Raw genomic sequence first — 23,014 nt, 5'->3', positions numbered from 1 at the left:
AGTAGGATAGGGAAGACAGAGTGATGGGGATGTGATGAGGCATAGCAGCATAAGGTTGAATGTGACTTTGTACTAATTTTTCGTGATCTACTGAGATCATTGAAATGTTTGTGGCACTGCACCCAGGTCGTCCTGATCACAACCCTACTTGTGCCCTCCTGTGCAATGTGCAACCAGGCCGTGTTGATTTCCTGTGGAGGTCTCTTCCACCCTTAGGAAGGGAAGAGGACCTCTCTGTGTCCTGTAACTCTTGGGAGTCATGGGAGAGCCAGAGTGCAGCTCTGTACCTTTGTGCTGTGCTCGTCAGTGTTTGCAGCACCTCAATGCTGTAGAACACGGACAGCACAAATGTCAAAATAAATTCTAGCATGGTCCCTTTAAATAAACCAGCTGATGGTGCGTCATCAAATGTCGTCACCAGATCCGCTTCCTCTAATTGGCTGGACTTAAGTCCAATCAAGGCAAATTCGTTTCAAACAACAAGATGGAGCCAGCTGTCCTCCGCCACAGACCCACGAGGTTTTTAAAATCGCAGCAGACAGTTCAAAAGTACTTCAGTGGCTGATAAGTGCTTTGGGATGTCCTGAGGCCATGATAGGTGCTATAAAAATGAAAATTTTTCCTCAGGACAATTAAACTGCTCTTCAAATCTGCATAACTATGAAACAACATCTAGTTGTAAAGTAGTTCCACTTGTCTAAGGATAATTTCATGGCAAATTGTATATTGACTGTAAACTAGGAAGTTATGACACTTTGCATATTCAAAAGAGGAACTGTAAAAAAAATACATCACGTTCTGTAGATCATTATCATAGCTGTTGTGGAAAGTGCATCAAGTCTAATACTAATCACCTGGTTCTTGTTACCATTTTATAAAGCTACAATGGGTCAGAATATGCTGGAAAAATAACGGTGAGTTCACGGGGCTTGTTGTTTGTGCGTTTAAAAAAAACTAGCAGTTTGTGTCAAGGAAGAGATATGCTATGTGATGCAAATCACCACAAGTTACTGGACAATTTGAACCGCTCTGCAGTTAGCCTCACAAAAACAAGATCTCGTCATCAATCTCCTGATGAGGTTCAAGAGATTGCTGTATTTGTGGTGTAAATACAAATTAAACTCGCCAGTTAGAAAACATTTAATGATGCAAGGACCATTTTTAATGACCAGATTTATGTTCCTACAATGCCACTCAGGCAGCTCAGAAAGGGAACTACTGAAAATGTGGAGTCTCTTTCCTACAGGGAGTAAATTGTTCCAGCAGGTCTAAAAATGTTTTTCTTATTTCCATTGTTTCACTTTTCCCTTTTTCTCTTCCTGTATACAATTTGCCTCTAATTCATCCCGTTTCCTTCTCCATTCCTGTTTCTCTATCCATAAATTTCATTGAGATAGGCTGTTGGTCCTGTTGTTCGCCAAGGTCCCACATACCCCATTATCAACTTGCACTTCCAGCAATTTGCAACTCAAAATATTTGAGCTAAAGGGAGACAAAAACACACAACTCGGCACACCGCGAGATTCCCCACTCCAGCAAATTCTGGCCTGCAGACAACAGCAGCACTCATACTTTGAGCAATTTTCTCTAAGTTGATCTCTGGGACTTTTACATTTTCATATCATATCAAGGAATATCTGTTCACCTGTATAACTTAATTTCCTATCTTATAATCATGGTATATAAGCTGCCAGGAAATTATCCATACTCAAGTAGAATGTTTAAAACTAGGTTTGGTTTTCAACAGCACAACCTCAATGTTCATCTCAGCACAATTCCAACATTGCATTTAAAAATGCAAAGATCAAATGGGTTCTCATGACACTAATGTGCCTTTCAGCTTAATACACTAATATGCATCTATTAAGACCGAGAGGTGGAAAATGGTATGACCTGTTCTTGGGTTCCAAAACCAGTGCCTAACCGAGAAGCCCGAAGCCTGTTGGAATTTGGCCCTCGTTAACATTTCTGCTTGAGCTGCCAATGTATGTCTCACCTGCATTTGTGCATTTCAGCAAGATGGCAGTTGCTGGTGGCGCAGCATCCACTTAATACTCTGCGTAATTTAAACCAAATACTACAAGGGTGCTGAAACAGGTGCTAGGCCCCGCCTTTACATATCTAACAGTGACTGGAGCCTGTTTTAGGCAACTGCTCAAGATGCCTGCAAACTCACCTTTACCAATATGAGTGTGGGACATTGTGCCCTGAAATTGATCCTTTTTGTCCCGGTTTACCACCCAGAAAACAGGTACAATGAGGACCAATTGTTACCCCTAACACTAACTAATCTTAGAACGTTAAAAGATTGAAGTTCCTTGGACCCGTGATATTGAGCTGCTTCCAAGCATTCCTAAAATTGGAGAGGATAGCTTTGCAGGAAGTTCTAGAAGTAATGAGGTGTGGATTCCAATTGGTTAGAAGTGAAGAGACAATGCTACAACCGTACAAATCTGTCAACTTTAATAGCTTGTTTGCACTAGAAAAGATTCACATATAAATACTGGTATTATATTCAGTTATGCAGAAAGTTCAGTTTAAAAAAAAATACAAGCACTGCAATCAATTTGCGCATTACTACTATAAATTTATCATTGTGAAAATATTACTTTGTGGCTGCCATATTAGATGAACAGTAGATAACTTAACCTGCTCTCGCCAGGAGATTTAGCTTTCTTGGAAATGGACCAAGTCTGCTTCACAACAATAAAAAATTCTAATCAAACAGAAATGCCCTTTTAAAACTTGGATGCTCATAACTTTTCTCCAGTGATTTTCTGAGAGATTATGTACAGTGCTTATAGCAGTGATTTCCTTTCAAGTGGCTCTTTCTATGAAAAAACTTATTACAGATGCAGATTGTCAAAATGGACTTGCTTTTAGTTCATGTGACAGAAGGCTACTGTCTCAGATTTAGATAAATGTACAGTATTGAATTTCCCTAGTAGTATTTGAGAATAATATAAAATTAGCTGCATTACACAGCAGAGTGGTAATGAATAGAGCCATAAATGATCAAGCCTAGAGGTCAGAAGTATGAACAACTGGACATTCCAACATGTCAAGTTGTCATTTTATACCATATGGAATAACTTTACTTTATTGCTGCACGTCTGAGGTGCATACAATAGCATCTCAAGGGTTACATATGAAGTTTAAATAGTGTTTCCATTAATTTTGCATACATCTCAAGCTACTGACAACAGTATTTTGATTTAGAATTTATCCACCAATAAAGCAACAAGCCCTTTCCAAATCTTCAGACTTTCAAAATTCAAACAGGACAAAGCAATGAATACAAAATATACAAGCTCAAATAGGAATGAATTTTCAGAGGTCGAGGCCTGTTTTTGCAATCCAGGACTATGCTACATTAGCGCCTAGCTTCAGTCCAAGATATTACCACTTTTACCAGTAACTTAGAGGATCAATATATTTAGTCCTTTTATTCAAAAACATCTTTAAAAGTTCCTGTTACTAGACAACTACACAAAGTTGTTTTTAAGTGTTTCAATAGACCAGGAGTGTAATTTACTGTTGCGATGGAGACAGAAGAGAGATTAGACAGCTGTATAAATCAAGCTGTCTTATGTGCAATACAATTCGTACCACAGCAATGCATAATTATCATGAAGTCCTGTTGCGCAATAAATGCTGCACTTCTGAAAGACATACAGGGATTAAAATTCCATTTCTGCACTCAACAGCATGTCATTTTCTGCCCATTCACTTCAACGGATATAAAATTATGGGCTGGCAAACGCAGAAGCAGAATTATTATCCCATGCTGTATCGTAAAATGGAGGAGGACATGATGCAGGTTTTAAAATCAGGGAGGAAACTGGGTGGATGTAGAAATGCTCTGAATAGAACTAGGAGTAAATGAGCAAATTAGACTACTGCATGTTTTTTAGCTTGACATGATTAAAGGAGCAACATCCTCACATATGTAGTTACCTTATTTCATCAGCTCTCATTTAGCACAGTGAATTAAGATTTTGTTCAAGCACTGGAAAAGCAAATAGATTTTTAAATAAACAGGGACTTGCAGAATGTTGTCTGCGCGTCTTAAATATTGAATGGAATGGAATGGTGGAATGGGCTGGATTTTTTTTTATCCTTTTCCCATATTCCTGTGATGTGTGTATATTTTTTCTAATGCCACTAACTTTGTTTCAATTTTAATATAAAATGGAGGTAGTCGAGATATGTTAAATCCAATTCCACTAAAGCCAGAAATATTAAACATTATTTTATGAGTGTTTCTGTACCGGGATATATAAACTGGGTTCATTTCCATAAGGTAGTGTGTATGTGCAATACTGTCAACATCTCCCGGTTTAAGATCTTCCTTCTTGTCATACCTATATATTACAACGGGAAAAAAAGTATCAAAATGACACAATCTTTTCATACTGAAACACTAGTAAATACATTTAAGCCAGTTACTTGAATTTCCTTCTAACATAGCATCAAATTTAAAGATTTTAAAGGTGTCAAGTTCTGAACCATTTCTTTTCTTTCCAGCAAAGACATCTCCTATTTATAGGTTGGTAGTCTTGGAATTCTTGAATATTCATGTAAATCATAGATTCTGTTCTATTAATTATTCAGAGATCCCTCTATTTGAAGAGATTGAGTACTGTACCATTCCGATTCAGAATCATACGGGTAATTTTCACTTTGTGCGGGCAGTAACCTGGCGGTTAAGGATCGGCCATCCATTATATGCCCCGCCCAATTTTCCTTTCCACTAACTTCAAAAATTGGGTGAAGTGTATGACAGGCAGTCAATCCACAACCACCAGTTTACTGCCCACACAAAGTGAAAATTGGTCCGTAGAATCTTATAGCGGGGAGGCCACTTGGCCCTTTGCATTTGTTACGACTCACAGTCCCATTATATACACCTTTTTAAAAAATATATAATTAAAAAGCTGTTATAGATTCTGCTTCACCACTTTTTCTGATTGGACACCCTATTATGAAAAGAAAAATCAATCATCGAACTTAATTCTTATGATAAATTTATGCCCTCTAGTTACTGACTTGCTAACCAGTGAAAATTGTTTACCTTACCAAACCCCTCATAATTTTTATCAACTCTATCAGATCTCCTCATAACTTTTTCTTTTCTAATGAAAAAGTTTAAGTTTCTTTTGTCTCTCCTCATCACTAATGCCTTTAAATTATTTTAATGAATCACTTTTGTACTCTCTCCTTGACATCCTTTGTAAAATAAGTGCCCAAAAATGGACAATATTCTAACTGCAACCTAAACAATTATTTGTACAGATTTAGCTATTTGCTTTTATACCCTATGCCCCATTTCCCTCAATAACCTTTACCTATCAAAAATTTATCGATCTCAGTCTGGAAAATTTCAACTGACTCAGCAACCACAGTCTGCTGGAGAATGTGTTTCAGATTTCCACTACCCTTTGTGTGAGAGTGCTTTTTGATTTTACTCCTAAATGGCCTAGGTCTCATTTTAAGATTATGCAGTTTTGTTCTGGATTCCCCCAGTAGTGCAAATCATTCCTCTATCTACCTCTATCTATCGAATTCCTTTATCATTTCAAACACTAAGGTATTTGAAATGATTAGTTCACCCTTCAATCTTCTAAACTCATAAAAGCCAAGTTTATACAACCTGCCCTCATAATTTAATCCTTTCAGGCCCTGTATTATTCTGGTGAATCTGCACGGTACCCCATCCAAGGCCAGTATATCTTTCCTGAGGTGCCCAAAACAGAATGCAGTACTCCAGATGGAGTCTGACCTAGACTCTGTACAATGGAAGCATCACTCCTGCATCCGCCTTGAGGTAAAGGTCAGATTCTATTAGCCATTTTGATTATGTTTTGTATCTGGGTCGAGTTTACCAATGTTACTTCACTTTTTCCCTCTCCCATAGGAGATGATTCATGCTGCTGTATGGTTTCACAATTGGTGTTTTGACTAGGTGTATGTTCTTCATGTGTGCATGTAGATGCCAAGCTACTGAACTGTGGAAGCATCCCTAGCCTTCCTTCATTCGATGTGTGTACATTTACACAAACAGGCATCACTTAAGAACATAAGAATTAGGAACAGGAGTAAGCCATCTAGCCCCTCGAGCCTGCTCCGCCATTCAACAAGATCATGGCTGATCTGGTCATGGACTCAGCTCCACTTACCCGCCCTCTCCCCGTAACCCTCAATTCCCTTATTGGTTAAAAATCTATCTATCTTTGACTTGAAAACATTCAATGAGCTAGCCTCAACTGCTTCCTTGGGCAGAGAATTCCACAGATTCACAACCCTCTGGGAGAAGAAATTCTTTCTCAACTCAGTTTTAAATTGGCTCCTCCGTATTTTGAGGCTGTGCCCCCTAGTTCTAGACTCCCCTACCAGTGGAAACAACCTCTCTGCCTCTATCTTGTCTATCCCTTTCATGATTTTAAATGTTTCTATAAGATCACCCCTCATCCTTCTGAACTCCAAGGAGTAAAGACCCAGTCTACTCAATCTATCATCATAAGGTAACCTCCTCTTTTCTCGAATCAGCCTAGTGAATCGTCTCTGTACACCTTCCAAAGCAAGTATATCCTTCCTTAAGTAAGGTGACCAAAACTGCATGCAGTACTCCAGGTGCGGCCTTACCAATACCTTATACAGTTGCAGCAACACCTCCCTGCTTTTGTACTCCATCCCTCTCGCAATGAAGGCCAACATTCCATTCGCCTTCCTGATTACCTGGTGGCTATGAATGGGAACTCTCAGATGGGAGAGTCCAGAACACAGGGACTTAACATAATTAGAGCTAGGCTGTTCAGGGGCAACATCAGAAAGCACTTCACACAAAGGGTAGTGGAAATTTGGAACTCTCTCCTAAAAAGCTGTTGAGGCTATGTCAACTAAAAATTTCAGAACTGAGATTTATAGATTTTTGTTAGGCAAGAGTATTATGGGGCACAGAACCAAGGTGGGTAAATGAAGTGAAGATGCAGATCAGCCATAATCAAAACTGAATGGCAGAACAGGCTTGAGAGGCTGAATGGACTACTTCCATTTCTATGTTCCTATGTTTTCTCCTCTCCCCCACCCCTGAAAATTAGAGACACTGATGCCAATTGTATCTTCACTGCCATCCAGGATTTGAATCTTTAATTTTCTACTGAAAAGGAAAGTATCAAATTTTGATTTGCAACATCATACGCAGCAAATATTTATTGATATGGGTAATAACATTAAACATTTGTTCGATAATTGCTCTGAGCTGTATCTTTAAAGATCAAGAAAAACAGACAAAATTGAATACAAAAGAAATTAAATGGAGGGGCACTGGCGAACAAAGGGATGGGGGGGGGGGGGGTCATCATTCCAAGCAATAAAATGTATTTGTTTCATAAAAAATTCCAATTAATATCAAAAGAGAATATTCAATATCCATTTGGAAATAACTTACCGCCAACCTCGATTGAGTTGAAGAAATCGGGAAACACCGGTCTGTGCAGAAGCCACATCAATGTGCAGTGAAACAGCTGCAGGGAAAGATGGAAGCGACAGTGATACTAGGAAAAATCCTCTCCATCATGAAATGTTCACTTGAAAATAGTTTCAGAACTGTCATGAAGCAACATGCTGCTTTCAATATACGACCATTTAGTGAAATCAGAATGTATAGGAAATAGAACACACTGTATTTTAAAGATAATATAAGTCACCAAGGGTTGGTCATAAAAAACAGGTGACGAGACAAAATAATTTAAGACTAAGGGAATATTAAGGAAATGTGAAGAGATTATTGACGAAGGATAGGTAGAATGATTATTTGGCCAATACGAAGCAGTAAAAACTGGGAGTTGAACATTGTACATAGTGAAATATGAGGCATAGCAGGCAGACTGCGTCACTTAGGCTCCAGATGCAGATTTGCTGACTGGGTGAGATTTACTAAGGAAACAATGGTGTGCCCTGGCTGATGTGATGATGACAGTGGTGAGAACTACAACAATGAGCAGTGTGGATGTGGTGAACAACCAACAATGAAGCATTGTATGAGGAAAGTATGCCGGTGCTTTTCCAAAATGACAAAAGCCTGGAGCCCATTGGTATAACTGCATGTAAAAGGCTGAGCTATGTTGTTAGCGTACTATGAATTATGAAACTTCAATAATCTGTGACTGATAATGCTAACAACCATGACATGGTGGCTATACTTGGTGTAGATCAAAAAAGAGCCTTCCTACATGTATTCAAATGTTGTAGAAATATGACAAAGTAAAGCTGTTTCCCTTGGACCTTGACAGTTTAAACTTGCAACTCATTGTATTTTAAATAACTTGCCACAGGAAGTATCTGATTTCCCTCTTTCTCTGACTGCTCAGCCAATCGAGAGTGGGAATGTAAAATAAATAGACATAAAGGCAAATCACACCGAGCTGCTCTTGTGCACTTCATAATAGCCAGCCTCAGAATGGCACTGACATAACACTGCCAACAGATCACTTGCCTGCCCCCTCACTTAGAAAACTTTGAATGACGAAGAGAAATCAGCTCGAGTACTAGCTAGTGTGCAAATCATGCCAACAAAGGAGTAGCATCCACTAAAGATCCCCAATAATCAGGAAAACATGAAAAAGTATAAATAATGCAGTGTTTTTTTTTTAAAAACTGCAGTATAATAACCAAAACAAATTATTTCATAGCTAAAAACATACAGAAAATAGAACTAAAGCTAAAATTAATTCATGCAACTATGTGATGTTGTGACAGATGCCTAGTGATATAATGGCTCAGTCCAGAAAATCACTGCCTTTAAATTTTGCAGATTCTGTTCGGTGTTTCACTCTGTTGAGCAAAATTAGAAGTGGATTGGCCAAGACAATAATGGAGATATTTTACAGCAGACGTCCAGTTATCATTCAGCCAAATTCCTGAAAACTCCATCTCAGCAGATGAGCTTTCCAGTAACAGCAATTTATTGCAGTTTGATTATGCCTTCATTGTACTTGTGGGCTGGGTGCTCTTCAATCTCTTGGTTGATGTAATTGAGGCGACAGCTCATATTGTTGCTCGTCCTCCAACTTAAAACAATGGGAAGTGCAAGTATGCATGTAAATGTCACGCTGCGCTTATTTTGCCTATTCTACCATGCTCTAATTCTTCGTGACAGCAAGCATGCAAATGGTTGGTTTATGAATAGGTAATATCAAATGTTTGTCAGTGACAATTTTGACAATACATGGTAACCCTTAAATTGCCAGCAGTTCCAAGGAATTAAAAGCTCCCTGTGCTGGCCAATTTTATATTTTTCATGCACTATGCCACTAAAACAAACTCTGGTACTACAGTAATGTAATCATATTATTGTAATATTAACACAAAACAAAAATACTTTGAATAAAAATGTAATTCCTGTTTTCTTTTTCCCATTATTCTTCCTCCCTATTACTTTTGTTTTAACTTTTAATTTTATTGCTAGCTCATGTGCACTATTATAATCTTTCTGTCAATTCGTTTTTTGAGTGTTTAATTGTTTTACTACCCATGTGGTAAGTTCTTCCTCCAGGCCCTACTATCTGTTTTGAAGGTAAGACATGAATCATACAATTTCACCTTTGATTGGCTATAAATCAGTTTTGACATCCAAAGCTCAGGTGTATAAAGACTGACATGATCATGCCATCAACATTATCAGATCACTTTATTAAATTGGCTAATATAAATATGGCAATTTTGAAATGCTGTAAAATCAGATGGATTTTAAAGAAAGGAAAGAGCTTTCACATCCTCAGGACATAATCAAAGTACTTTAAAACCAATAGATTATTGTTGTTAGGTAAATGCAGAAGCAAAATTTGTGTACTGCAAGGTCCTACAAACAGCAAATGAATGATAATCTGATTTGTATGGTGAGGTGAAAGAGGAGCATGTCCAGGACACTGGGAGAATGTTTTTTTAAAACATACATTTGAACAGGCAAGCAAGGCCTTGGTTTAGTATTTCATCCTAAAGATGGCTATTTGAACAATGCAATACTACCTCAATGCTACACTGAAGTGTCAGACCAGATTATGTGCTCAAGTCCTTAATTGGGCTTGAACTCACAACCATCTGATTCAGAAGCAAGAATATGACCAATGATACTTGCAAAATCTCTGATGAGTTACTTACAATTAGCAGAACATTTAGACGGGCATGTAAAGAGCACAATTCATGTAAATGCAGCATTTCCTTTTTAAATGTTGTAATATCAATCTCACTGCAATCAAACCTACGATCTTGGTTTGCCTATTTCTTATTTTGCAAAGGCTGCCAACGTCAGACACCCCTTAGAACGAAGACAACACCAATAGTAAACGGATAACCTATCCAAATTAAAAGTCATTATCCCTGGATTTATCTTTACACAATTGTAAAATTCAATATCCTGCGGTGCCCGGTGATCGTGGGAAACGCAGTAAACATGGAAAACATTCCTATACCATGGTCACCTGGGCACGTACTGAAGATCTAAACATGAGTAAGCAGTTGTGGAGATCATTCCCAGTCATCTTACACATCCTACAATCGGTGTACAATGGATTTTGCTAGGTGGTTTGTTATCAAAGCAGGGTTACAGACCTGTTGTTGGAGGCACAATCTCATGCAGCTTTTGCATGGCAACTCCACCGGGGTAGTTGTAGTGGGATATAAAGAGTAGCATCCCAGTGTAGCAGGCATTTGCCACTAGATGTGAAATCACAGCAACGGATCCTAATTTATACAGAAAGGATTTGCGGTAATTTATCATTCTGTGCAATAAAAGAAATAGAAAGTAATTAGTGATGGGCTTTTACTGGTCGTTACACTTGGGAATACAGAGACAGGAGCAATGTTCCCACTAAGTCTGGAAGTCCTGTGCAGGCCGCTCACCGGCTTTACAATGGATGTGCAGAAAACTGAATGGGCTGCGCAGCCAGTTAAAGGGCCAGCATACCAAAAAATTACATGGATCATTGGACAGGTGTAGGCTATTCAGCCTGTTCTAACATTCAATTAGGTCAAGGCTGACCTGTACCACAAATCCTCTGACCTGCCTTTGCCCCATGCTCTTGATTCCCTTACCTAACAACATTTTATCGATCTCATTCTTGAAAATTTCAATTAAACCAGAATCCACAGCCTTTTGGGGAGGAGTGAGTTCCAGATTTCCACTATTCTTTGTGTGCAAAAGTACTTCCGATTTCACTCCTCAATTGCCTGACTCTAATTTTAAGATTATGCCCTCTTGTTCTGCATTCCCACCAAAGGAAATAGTTTTTAAATCTGTATCTACCCTATCGAATCTCTATCATTTTAAAAAACACAAGTAAACCAGCCTTCAAATTTCTAAACTCAAGGGAATAAATGCCAAGTTTGTGCAAGCTGTCCTCATAATTTAACCCTCTAAGACCTGATCATTCAAGTGAATTTGCACTATACCTCATCCATGGCCAGTATATCTTTCCTGCGGTCTGGTGCCCAAAACTCAATGCAGTGCTCCAAATGGGGTCTAACCAAGGCTCTGCACAGCTGAAGCATCACTCTTGCACTGTCCACCCCCCTTGAACAAAAGGTCAGCATTCCATTAGCCTTTTTGATTACTTTTGTACCTGTGCACTAGGTATTACTGATGTGTGTACCTGGGCACCTAAATCCCTTTACTCCTCCAGAGCTCCAAATCCCTCGCCATGTTTTGTTTTTCTCAGATCTAACCTTTCACTTCCCCACATTGAACTCTATGTGCCATAGATTTGTCCACTCACTTAGTCGGCCTGTGTCCCTTTATAACTTCCTGCCCCCATCCATGCACCTTACTGTGTCTCCTAACTTAGTGTCATCGGTAAACCTAGATATCCAACTTTCGATTGCTTCATCCAAGCCATTAGTACATAGTGAAAAGCTGAGGCCCCAGTTTAGATCCTGGGGAACAACAATGGTCACATCCAACTAAAGAATGAAAGCTTTATCCCAACTCTCTATCTTGTACCATCCAATTACCCATGTCACAATGTTACCTCCAATTCCATGCGCTCTTACACAACAATATAATACTGGGTATGGTTCCAGTTCACCGCAAGCAACATGCAGGCAAATTTTTACTTCGACGGCATCAGGTTTTTTTATAAAGACGGGAGCTCAGAAAATTTGGAATATAAACACTTTTTGTCATTCTGAAACGAGTGCTGCAGTAGAATATAAATAATGCAACAATCAAGAGTATAAATACAATAATTGTGTATTCCTAAATTAGGTCCTTGTATTTTTTTTTTTCTTTGGCCATCTCGCAGTCTTTTCCAAATTGAATTAAATGGACACGTGTCTGCTCCTTTGGTTAGGAAAATCTATTTGGAGGGGAATTATTATTAGAGAAATAATAACAAATGAACACATACTTATTCAGTGTTGCACAGCTACATACTGATCTTTACAATATATGCCAACTTTGGCTTAACAATTCTAATAAAAAGGTACTAGTAATGCACAACTAATTTTATTGCATAATAAATGTCTAATCACCTATACAACATTCGCTTTACAAAAAATACAATCAGCACTCAACTTTTTAAGGACAATGCCATTGAATACTTACAGTTGGGAGCACCCGATTGCTGCAACGACATTCAAGACAGGAAAAGTGTAAATTATGAAGCGCAACTCCTTGTGAGGTAGGAATGAATATAAAAATATGAAACCAAGCGTTGGGAAGAGTAGCCTCCAGCTCCTCTGGTCCCGAGCCCCAAGAGGCAGAAAAAGTATACTGCAACCAAGAGCACGAGGCAGCACAGAGTAAAAATACCAGAAAAAGGGTGATGTCTAAATAGAATCTCAGTCAAGGAAACACAAAAACATTGTGCTGTTACTTAAGACATTGAACTCAAAAAAAAAAAAATCTACATTTAAGGAACCAGCAAGCAGCACTGCAGCTAATAGTGTGTCAATTTGTAGCCTATCTAATGGGAATCAATTGAAATTAGCCAAGGGTACAGAGGGATTGTCAAGCCCATAGAACTGAATTGATCCTTAAGCTTGTAAGTCACCGTTTCAAATTTCCTTCCAATGACAACTTCAATACTCCCAGGTCAGGCACAGTACGGATTGAATGCAGAGAAAAGCTCCCTTGTCTCTGTTCCACAAATGCTTCCCCCCTCCCCACAAGAGATAGTAGGCAGTGTGACATTTCCTAGACCAGGTGTACTTATGGCTCCTTGGAGTCAGATTGCCAGTGAGTAGCAAATTATGCTAATAGTTTTATGCTGTGGATTCATTCTCATGAGCAATTAGAATGATTTCACAGACGCTTACAGCCAGAAGACAAAGACTTTTGTATCACTGGTCTGCACTGGATTTGAACCCACACTTTAAGAGGTGAAAGGACAGTGGCTTTAACTCATGGTACCAACTAGTTCCACTTACATCAGCTCTAAAATGAAACTTTTTTTTTTAGTGCCAAAGCAATCTGTATCTCGAAGCAATTTGGTACTGAGAAGCAGGACGCTTTTTTGAATAATCACACCTCTCTGAAAGAATCAGAACCCCACAGTTACCACAATGCAGTGAAACCACCATTTTTAGGGGTAACATTTTGATTACACTTTCCCAGCAGAGCCTCACCTGCCAGATGTGCACATCAGGAATCATGCACTTGTAGCTGACGATTCTGTCTACTAAATTTAATGGATGGAAAATCATGGAATGCACATACCCGATTTCCTAAAATATGCTCCAAGCGGAGATCCCATGTCAGATGAATGCAATTGGAAAATGTACCCTTAATGGCTTATAAGTGACAAACTTTGTAAACATCTAGTTACAATGGGGGTGAAATTCCCGTCTTCATTAATTTTAGCGAAATGCTGGTGTAAAGTGGTAGAAAGTGACTCCTCCCACATAGCTTTATAATTACTGATGCTTCCCATATGATTTTGAGGATCAAGAGCCTGACAATTTGGAGATAATGAATGTCTGGGAGGCATTATAAAGGCAATAATCTGATTGTGTGGTTGAGGTGGTATTGCACTAGCTTTATAACCTTCAGTTGAACTCCAAGATAAGATTAAGTCTTGAAATCACTAATTCATGCTGATGTTTTTATTTTGCTGGTAACTGCTGTTATCGTGATGCCAACAGCTTTTGCTCTACCTGTCAATGTGTGACGACACTCACATTGATAGGTAAACTGTTGTGATGTTGAAAGTTAACAGTGATAATCATTGATTGCATGGAAATAACAGTCAGCATATATCTCATATTTAACCTAATATGTAGTGAGACTGTTTTTTTTTTTAAACTATATCTTCCCGGTGAAGTCAAATCACATTTAAAATAAACATTTTCAGTTTTTAAAAACATTTGCTTTTGAGTTCTACTATAGTGATCTGAAGGCTGTGTAAAGGATAATCCCCATTTGGAGCTCTTATTCAAGACGGTGTTGTACCAAAGTACTTCTCCCTCAGGCCATAGGAGACGTCCCCAAAATATAGAATCCACACACACGGTTAGACCTGAAAGGAAACATACTGGAAAGTTACTAGATGTGTTTATTTGGTTGTGCGGACAAGTCTTTAAATTCAAGTCGCTGTTGAAGAACAAACAGTACGTTACTTACCCAACCACACCAAACCAGCTGGTACTGCATGGCACAGACTTTTGAAAATAGAAATACGATGATTCACTACTGACAGCAGCAGCATGAGGCCCAGGAATATGCAAAGCTCGGATCGGAACACAATGATAGATAAAGCAGAAAGCCAGATAAAGGTGCCATGGTTCTGCTGCATCCAGGCAGTAAACGCCAAGATAACTGCAACATAGATGAAATATATTGTTTTCAAATGAATATACCCCTTACAGACTATGTGCCTATAAAAATGTTTCAAGTTTATTTTAAACCTTCGCTGTAAGTAAAAGATTTACATATCAACATTTACTCCTTTGGAACAATTTCAAATTTTAATTTAGTCCAGCAGAGTTACATTGTTACAGGTACTGTATATTCTCAGTCACTAACTTCAGGTGTCAACCTTGGCTCGTTTTTGTAGCATTGGGCCCAAGTTTCGAGCCGCGCCTAGAACGGCACAGTCCCGACCTGGACGCCCGTTTTTCGCTCCACAAAGTGCGCCTAAAAAAACCTTCCAGATTCTCCAGCTCCCTGCAGGTCGTTTGCAGCTCGGCGCAGTGCAGCACGAGCTGCAGGGGGCGGAGCCAGGTCCCTGCGCTGAAAACAGTGCCGGGACCTCTGCACATGCGCGCTACAGTGGGCACGCATGTGCAGTAGCTCCAGGTGCCCAAAACTGTGTGGGAGGAGCCGAAGCACGCAGCCCCTAGCCCTGGCTGAATGGCCTCACTGGGGCTGCGTGAATAAGGCTCCTCCCACGGCCAGCTCCTGCTTCCTCCCGACCCGACTCCTGCTTCCCGCCCCCCGCCTCCGGACCAGACCGGACCCGACACCGACCCGACTCCCGCTCCCCCGTCCCCGTCCCCCCCCCCGCCGCCCCTGGACCGGACCCGACCCCAACACCGACCCGACTGCCGCTTCCCCCACCCGCCCCTGGACTGGACCCGACCTGACCTCCCTCCCTCCCGACCTCCCCCCGACCTCCCTCCCTCCCTCCCCCCGACCTCCCTCTCTCCGACCCGAACCAAACCGACCTCCCTCCCACCACCCCCCCCCGGCACCGACCCGCGCTCCTCCCGACCCAACGCCACCTACCTGTAAATCTCCCCCCATATCTCCTTTCCTCCTCCCCCCCCACCCATCCCCCTCCTCTTACCTCCTTCCCCCCACCCATCCCCCTCCTCTTATCTCCTTCCCCCCCTCCTCTTATCTCCTTTCCCCCCCCTCCTCTTATCTCCTTCTCCCCCCCCTCCTCTTATCTCCTCCTTCCCCCCCCTCCCTCCTCTTATCTCCTCCTTCCCCCCCTCCCTCCTCTTATCTCCTCCTTCCCCCCCCTCCCTCCTCTTATCTCCTCCTTCCCCCCCCTCCCTCCTCTTATCTCCTCCTTCCCCCCCCTCCCTCCTCTTATCTCCCTCCTTCCCCCCCTCCCTCCTCTTATCTCCTCCTTCCCCCCCCTCCCTCCTCTTATCTCCTCCTTCCCCCCCCTCCCTCCTCTTATCTCCTCCTTCCCCCCCCTCCCTCCTCTTATCTCCTCCTTCCCCCCCCCTCCCCTCCTCTTATCTCCTCCTTCCCCCCCCCTCCCCTCCTCTTATCTCCTCCTTCCCCCCCCCTCCCCTCCTCTTATCTCCTCCTTCCCCCCCCTCCCCTCTCTTATCTCCTCCTTCCCCCCCCCCTCCCCTCTCTTATCTCCTCCTTCCCCCCCCCCTCCCCTCTCTTATCTCCTCCTTCCCCCCCCCTCCCATCTCCCCATCTCCTTCCCCCTTTCCCCCCCTCCCCCTTCCCCCCCCATCTCCTTCCCCCCCCTCTCCCATCTCCTTCCCCCCCTCCCCCCCCTCCCATCTCCTTCCCCCTCCCCCCCTCCCATCTCCTTCCCCCTCCCCCCCCTCCCATCTCCTTCCCCCTCCCCCCCTCCCATCTCCTTCCCCCTCCCCCCCCTCCCATCTCCTTCCCCCTCCCCCCCCTCCCATCTCCTTCCCCCTCCCCCCCCTCCCATCTCCTTCCCCCTCCCCCCCCTCCCATCTCCTTCCCCCTCCCCCCCCCTCCCATCTCCTTCCCCCTCCCCCCCCTCCCATCTCCTTCCCCCTCCCATCTCCTTCCCCCTCCCCCCCCCCCTCCCATCTCCTTCCCCCTCCTTCCCCCCCCTCCCATCTCCTTCCCCTCCTTCCCCCCCCTCCCATCTCCTTCCCCCTCCTCCCATCTCCTTCCCCCTCCTTCCCCCCCTCCCATCTCCTTCCCCCTCCCCCATCTCCTTCCCCCTCCCCCCCCCCCCCCCCATCTCCTTCCCCCTCCCCCCCTCCCATCTCCTTCCCCCTCCCCCCCTCCCATCTCCTTCCCCCTCCCCCCCCCCATCTCCTTCCCCCCTCCCATCTCCTTCCCTCCTCCCATCTCCTTCCCCCTCCCCCCCCTCCCATCTCCTTCCCCCTCCCCCCCCCCTCCCCTTCCCCTTCCCCCCCCTCCCCCCTCCTCCCCTTCCCCCCTCCCATCTCCTTCCACCCCCCCCCTCCCATCTCCTTCCACCCCCCCCTCCCATCTCCTTCCACCCCCCCCTCCCATCTCCTTCCACCCCCCCCTCCCATCTCCTTCCACCCCCCCCTCCCATCTCCTTCCACCCCCCCCTCCCATATCCTTCCACCCCCCCTCCCATCTCCTTCCACCCCCCCTCCCATATCCTTCCACCCCCCCTCCCATATCCTTCCACCCCCCCTCCCATATCCTTCCACCCCCCCTCTACCTTCCCTCCTTCTGCTCCCCCCTCTCTCTCCTTCTACCTCCGTCCTCCCCCTCCCCTCGCTGTCAGAAACACTAACAGACAGAGAATGAGACACACACAGACAGACAGAAAGATAGAGACACTGAGAGACACACTGTGGGGGGGGGGGGGGGGGGGTGCATCCCAGCACGCTGTTGGAGGGCTCCCAGTGCTGCAGTCGGTAAGTAGAAAATTTTTAATTATTGATTTAAAAAAAAATTATTTATGAATTTTTTTTGATTGATTTATTGGTTGATTTATTGATGTTTTTATCATTTATTATTGATGATGGCTCTTCAGTTTTACAAATAAAGTGTTTAATGTTTGTAAACTTCCCTTTAAACCCCCCCACCCCCATTCCCTACGCCTGATTTTCTAAAGTGTAGACAAGGTTTTTTCGAACGTACAAAAATCTTCACTTACTCCAAACTAACTTAGAATGGAGTAAGTTTTCACTGACGAAACTTTGAAAACAGGCATAAGTGGCCGGACATGCCTCCTTTTGAAATAAAATTCTGTTCCAAAGTGAAACTGTTCTAACTGACTAGAACTGGAGCAAACTAAATGGCGAGAATTCCGATTTCTAAGATACACTGTTCTACACCAGTTGCTCCTAAAAATCAGGAGCAAATCATGGTGAAACTTGGGGCCATTGTCTTGGAGTCAGAAGGCCGTGTTCATGACCCACTCCAGCATTTGAGTGCATAATCTGGCTGACATTTTAGTGCAGTAATGAGGGAGGAGGCTCCGACTTTCGGATGTAAAAAGTTAATCCGTGGCCCTGTCTGCCCTCTCATGGACGTAAAAGATTCCATGGCCCTATTCAAAGAGGTTCTCCTAATTTTTTGGCCATTATTAATCCTTCAACCAACATCACTAAAAACAGATTATCTGGTCATTTATCTCATTACTGTTTGTGGGACCTTGCTCTGTGCAACTTAGTTGTCATGCTTCCCTACACTGCAACAGTTACTACACTTCAAAAGTACTTAATCATCTATGAAGTGCATTGGGACACACTAAGTTTATGAAAGGCGCTATATAATTGCACATTTTTTTTTAAAGTAATATACTGGATTTCAGTCTATTAAACATCTAATTGCAGGTAATACTGTATGGGAGGTGTAAACCAAAGATAGAACCTGCTCCAAACTGAGCCTCTAGTATACTGCCGACACCCAGTTCTGCCAAAGCTTCAATAATATTCGAGCCAGATGACAGAAAACATGTTTCTATGTTCCATTATTTTACTTTGTTTCTAGGAAATGTCAAGAAACACTCAAAGGTATGAATGGTGCAAAATAAATGTATTTTGATCACTACATTGTTGCACTGGATTTAAAGAGATTGTTAATACATACATGTGTTATAAAAGCTCTCAGCCGACTGCCAAATAGAATTATATACACTCGTATTTCAGAATTCATGCTATTTTCTGGACTTTACTAACCTCACTATAAATATGGAATATAGTTCATACATTTCCAAGCTTAGTGTAGTGGCAAACCAGGTTACAATCGACCCCATCTTCACAAAAGAATAAACAATAAAGAATTATGAAGCTGCACTCACCAATAGGAAGTGCAAATATATTTGGGAGAGTTCTTGAGCAGTAGAAGAGAAGATGAAACTGAGTTGCTGAGATCCAACAGTAAAAACAGGCTACCGTTGAACCAAACTGTTTCCTAACTTCTTTCTGAAACTTCCATAGTGCATAAATCACACAGAGACCCAGGCATCCTCGAACTGTTAAAAAACCACAAAGGAAGCTGAATGCAATTAAATATGCTTTCATTAATAGCTATTACATCTCTGGTAGATTTAGAACACAACAAGATCAAAATAAAAGGAGTACTTATTACATAATCTAGTTAACCCCCTGTTTATCAACTGGAAGCACTCATTGGCCAGAAATCCTAACAACTCTGGTACTCACTGGCACCCAGATTATACTTGTTAATTGGAGGGAGATCATGGGCTATAATCTGCTGTGGCAGGGTATCGAACCGTATGCCGTTAGTTGGACTTGTCCTTGCGCATTCAGGTTTGAAGATTTTTTGCGTGGTAAGTTGCTGAAATTGCGAGCTGATAATGTGCAGCGAAGGAAAGAGAGTTTCTGGGCTCTGAGTGAACAGGTAAAGCAACTGTGTAGCTCCTTAACCAAAAAGGATTGTGAAATTAACAATGCAAGGAAGTGTAAATTAGAGTGGCTGAATTAAATTTCAAATCAGGTACCAGAAGAGAAATAAAGAGGGATTTGATTGAGAGAGAAAACACAGATTGGGGAAGAGATCACCTCTTCCAGAAGGTAGGTACTGCAGGGAATTCAGGGCCAGTGATCTCCTGGACTAGTTTTGATCGCCGGAGTCCGCAGAGGAATTTCCCAGATTTTCCCCCCCAAATTCAACCAGGTTTTTAATCTGTTTTTTGCTTCTCCCAGGCGATTACATGGTTTTGGGTGGGGTGGAGTGTATATATTGTGATGCACAAGCAATTGTGTGGGACAGGCTTGATGGACCAGAGGGTCTTTACCTGTTCGTCATTGTTCATATGTTCGTAGAAAGGATAAGTAAAAAAAAAAAAATTTTAATTAAAAAAAATCTCCAACAATTAAAACCTGAAGGAATGAGACTCCACACTTGGAATAGTTCATTTTCAGTGCCAGAGGGGTTGTTTGGCAGTAATTAACACTTATCACATCATTACAAGGGTACTTAGACTGGAATGGACAAGACATATTTTCAGTGGCGAGTTTAGCTTGTATCTATCGCGCAAATACATCAATTTCACGCCAGTCAATGCATTTCGATGGTGAGCCAGACAGCAAGATCCCATTTTCATAAAGCTAATGGCAGAGTAATGCAACTTTTCCATTTTTTGAGTTTAACTGCTCATCTGCCACTCGCCTATCATTTCTGTATAAATAATGGTGAGCGCCATTAGCCTCACTGTTATTTTGATAGCAAATTATAGCCCCATGTAGAAAACCAGGGTCAAAGCTAACAAGATATGTTAAAATTCAATTTTGTATTAATATGCAATTCTTAAAAGGCGAGAACATTTGTCATTTGAAAGTACAAGCCATGACAATGAAAGGAGTCAGAAGCTCTTGCTTTCAATGATCTTCGAGAAAATGTAAAAAATTGCATCCTTTTTATTAGGTTAGTGGGTGGTTGTCCCTTTTAAAGGGCACATTTCCTCTAAGGGACAAGTTTTATAACATGTAATTATTTGACCAGAGTTGGGTATCTAGATACATCATCACTACAGACCCCATCAATAAACATGCCAAAAGCCTGAAGAGAAATATTTTTTTCACAAATTAAAAGTGCAAAATCTTGAAATGGGGATAGGAGGTAAACAACGTAGCTTTTGATGTCTGATATGAAAAAGTATTATTTTATCCCATTTTGAGTTGAGTTCATTTGGGAAAAGATACGTTGGAGAAAGAAAAGAGAGAGAGCTTTGTGTCTTACTCCATTCAGATTAAGGGCTAAATCAGACAATGAAACACTGAGTCAGAGACTCAAGCTAAGGTTGAAAGGAAAGTTGTCTAAAATTACACAGTGTCGTTTTGAGAGCGAGAGAGATCTTACAGTACTGATCAGCCAATTCCATAATATATGGTATAAAAAATATAAAATAAATGTATTAATACATGAATCAGATAAAGAGAAGAGAGATCATAAATAACTAATGCTGGAGGACGACTCGCAGAAGGATTAACCTAGATACCATAACCAGCCCATTGCAAGAAAAAAAACAGCAGATTGACTTAGAAGATTCAACTGTGACTTAATGGCATAACCACTGCCAGACAAGGAGGCCATAAGCCTTTTTACTGATTCAATAGACTTTAAAATAGAGCATATAAATGCTATTGTTTGCTTGGTTGTTCAACTACAAAAGTATAATCCTTGAAACTTGAACTCTAAAGCTGAGCTATGTCACCTTGCATTAAATGAAACTGTACACTTGTAATTTCAAAACCACATTTTTTTATTACTTGCAATAATCATTCAGATAACCATGCTGTCTTTTCACGCAGAGAGTTAAGAAAATAAGTGATGGAACAAAAACAATGTTGTACGCCCTTAAATTCTTCTTCTCTGATAAGCCAACAGTTAAATGGTTTCCAACCAATGTTGAACTTTATTCAGCTGATTGATAAGGAAATATTCTGCCATTCAGGTTGGCAATGCAAGACAACCTAACAAGACAAATTCAGCATCCAATATTAAACTCTAGGCATACAAGATAAATTCCAAGATATTTTATTGATTGTGGCCATTGGAATACTAGAATATGCTAGCTATCTTTCCCATCTTAATGTATAGTTAATTCCTAAATAATGGAATATCTAGTTCCAACAGGGGCTCAGAGCTCATTTCAAAAATATGCATTAATTATTCTTACAGAGACAGCACACTACAATATACTACTCTGCATGTATGTGCCAATATTTTTTTGTTGGGCCATAACCAGGATCAGGCTATGAAAGCCAAGCTATGCTATGAGCTGAACTAACAATAATCAGGAATCATTTCTATTTAGAAATAGAATAGAAAAAATTGACAAGATGGTTTACTATAATGATTCATCCACTTAAATAATAAACTGGATCAAATATTGAGAGTATTTTCATTGAGGCAGAAGCAGAGGGTGCAGAGAGATTCTGGGTATGGCATCAATAAAATCAGCAGCCACACAGCACTGGAAGTACACTCCATGGGGTGTCAGTCAAATTGGAGTGAGCCTGCCTACTTCATCAGGTCTCACATACTGTCCACTACAAAAGTGCACCCTGTAACAATAAAGACATGCACATTCTCCGTTGTACTAAAAAAAGAGACTATATTTTATACAGCATATAGGAAAAAAGGCTCTAATTAAATTATTTATTTTCAGGCTTTATGCAACAACAAAAAATACTAATTAGTCTTTTGAAGGGTATGCTTAGATCATTCCCTCCCCCCAAGCTGTTTCTCAGTTTTGCATTTAACTTAGAATGAGTTAATCATACCTAGAAGCTGCGAGTAAAACTTGGAGATGTCAAGAGCGAAGAGGATGGAAGCTGCTGGGGCGGAGAGCAGCGAAATAAATAGCGGCCCCACGAAGGTCCTTGGCACAACCCCGGGGAACTCGTGATGATCGTACTACAATATATGTATTAAAAAAAAGAGCGCTTCAGACCACGAATCAGACAGTAGAATAAGGCGGAGAAATGTAAAGCGATGGGGCTGGGTGTACCTGGTCCAGGTGCAGGCGGTGGTAGAGCAGGTCGTGCGCCGCTTGCAGGCTGAAGCTCTCCTCCACTTTGGTGAAGGGGCAGGCCAGCAGGTGCAGGGAGGCGAGCAGGGCCAGGAGCAGCAGCTCCCTCTGCACGGCCCGGCTCCTCTCGGCCATGGCGGGCCTGCACACACCACTCACAGCGAGGCGGCAGCTACCGCCGCCATGCAGGCTCGGGAGTCCCGTCCACTGCCCGCAAACCCTCCTCCGCTCCTCTGCATCCAGCAACTACTGCACAAACAAAGCCTGCCGCAGAGGCCCGCTTCGCTACACGCGGGAGGGGAGGGGGAAGCCAATGCCGAGCGCCAGCCCCACGTGCACACAGCCGGCGGGGGGGGGCCCCGATGACG

General features: G+C 42.0%; 1 protein-coding gene across 1 annotated transcript; it reads right to left on the bottom strand.

Annotated features, from left to right (window-relative positions):
* Positions 1-2,446: 2,446 nt before the first annotated feature.
* alg12 (ALG12 alpha-1,6-mannosyltransferase) lies at positions 2,447-23,006 on the bottom strand. Its single transcript, XM_070897397.1, has 9 exons — positions 22,626-23,006; positions 22,399-22,531; positions 18,948-19,121; positions 14,618-14,812; positions 14,410-14,513; positions 12,602-12,825; positions 10,612-10,781; positions 7,451-7,526; positions 2,447-4,364 (listed from the first exon to the last, which is right to left on the bottom strand). The coding sequence occupies exons 1-9, from the start codon at positions 22,779-22,781 to the stop codon at positions 4,115-4,117; spliced, it is 1,482 nt and encodes a 493-aa protein (XP_070753498.1). The 5' UTR covers positions 22,782-23,006; the 3' UTR covers positions 2,447-4,114.
* Positions 23,007-23,014: the final 8 nt, after the last annotated feature.

The sequence above is a fragment of the Pristiophorus japonicus genome, chromosome 13 (genome assembly GCF_044704955.1).
Source record: "Pristiophorus japonicus isolate sPriJap1 chromosome 13, sPriJap1.hap1, whole genome shotgun sequence".
In the NCBI taxonomy this organism is placed as follows: domain Eukaryota; kingdom Metazoa; phylum Chordata; class Chondrichthyes; family Pristiophoridae; genus Pristiophorus; species Pristiophorus japonicus.
Note: the sequence above shows the minus strand (reverse complement) of the source record. Positions and strands in the feature narration are given on the sequence as shown.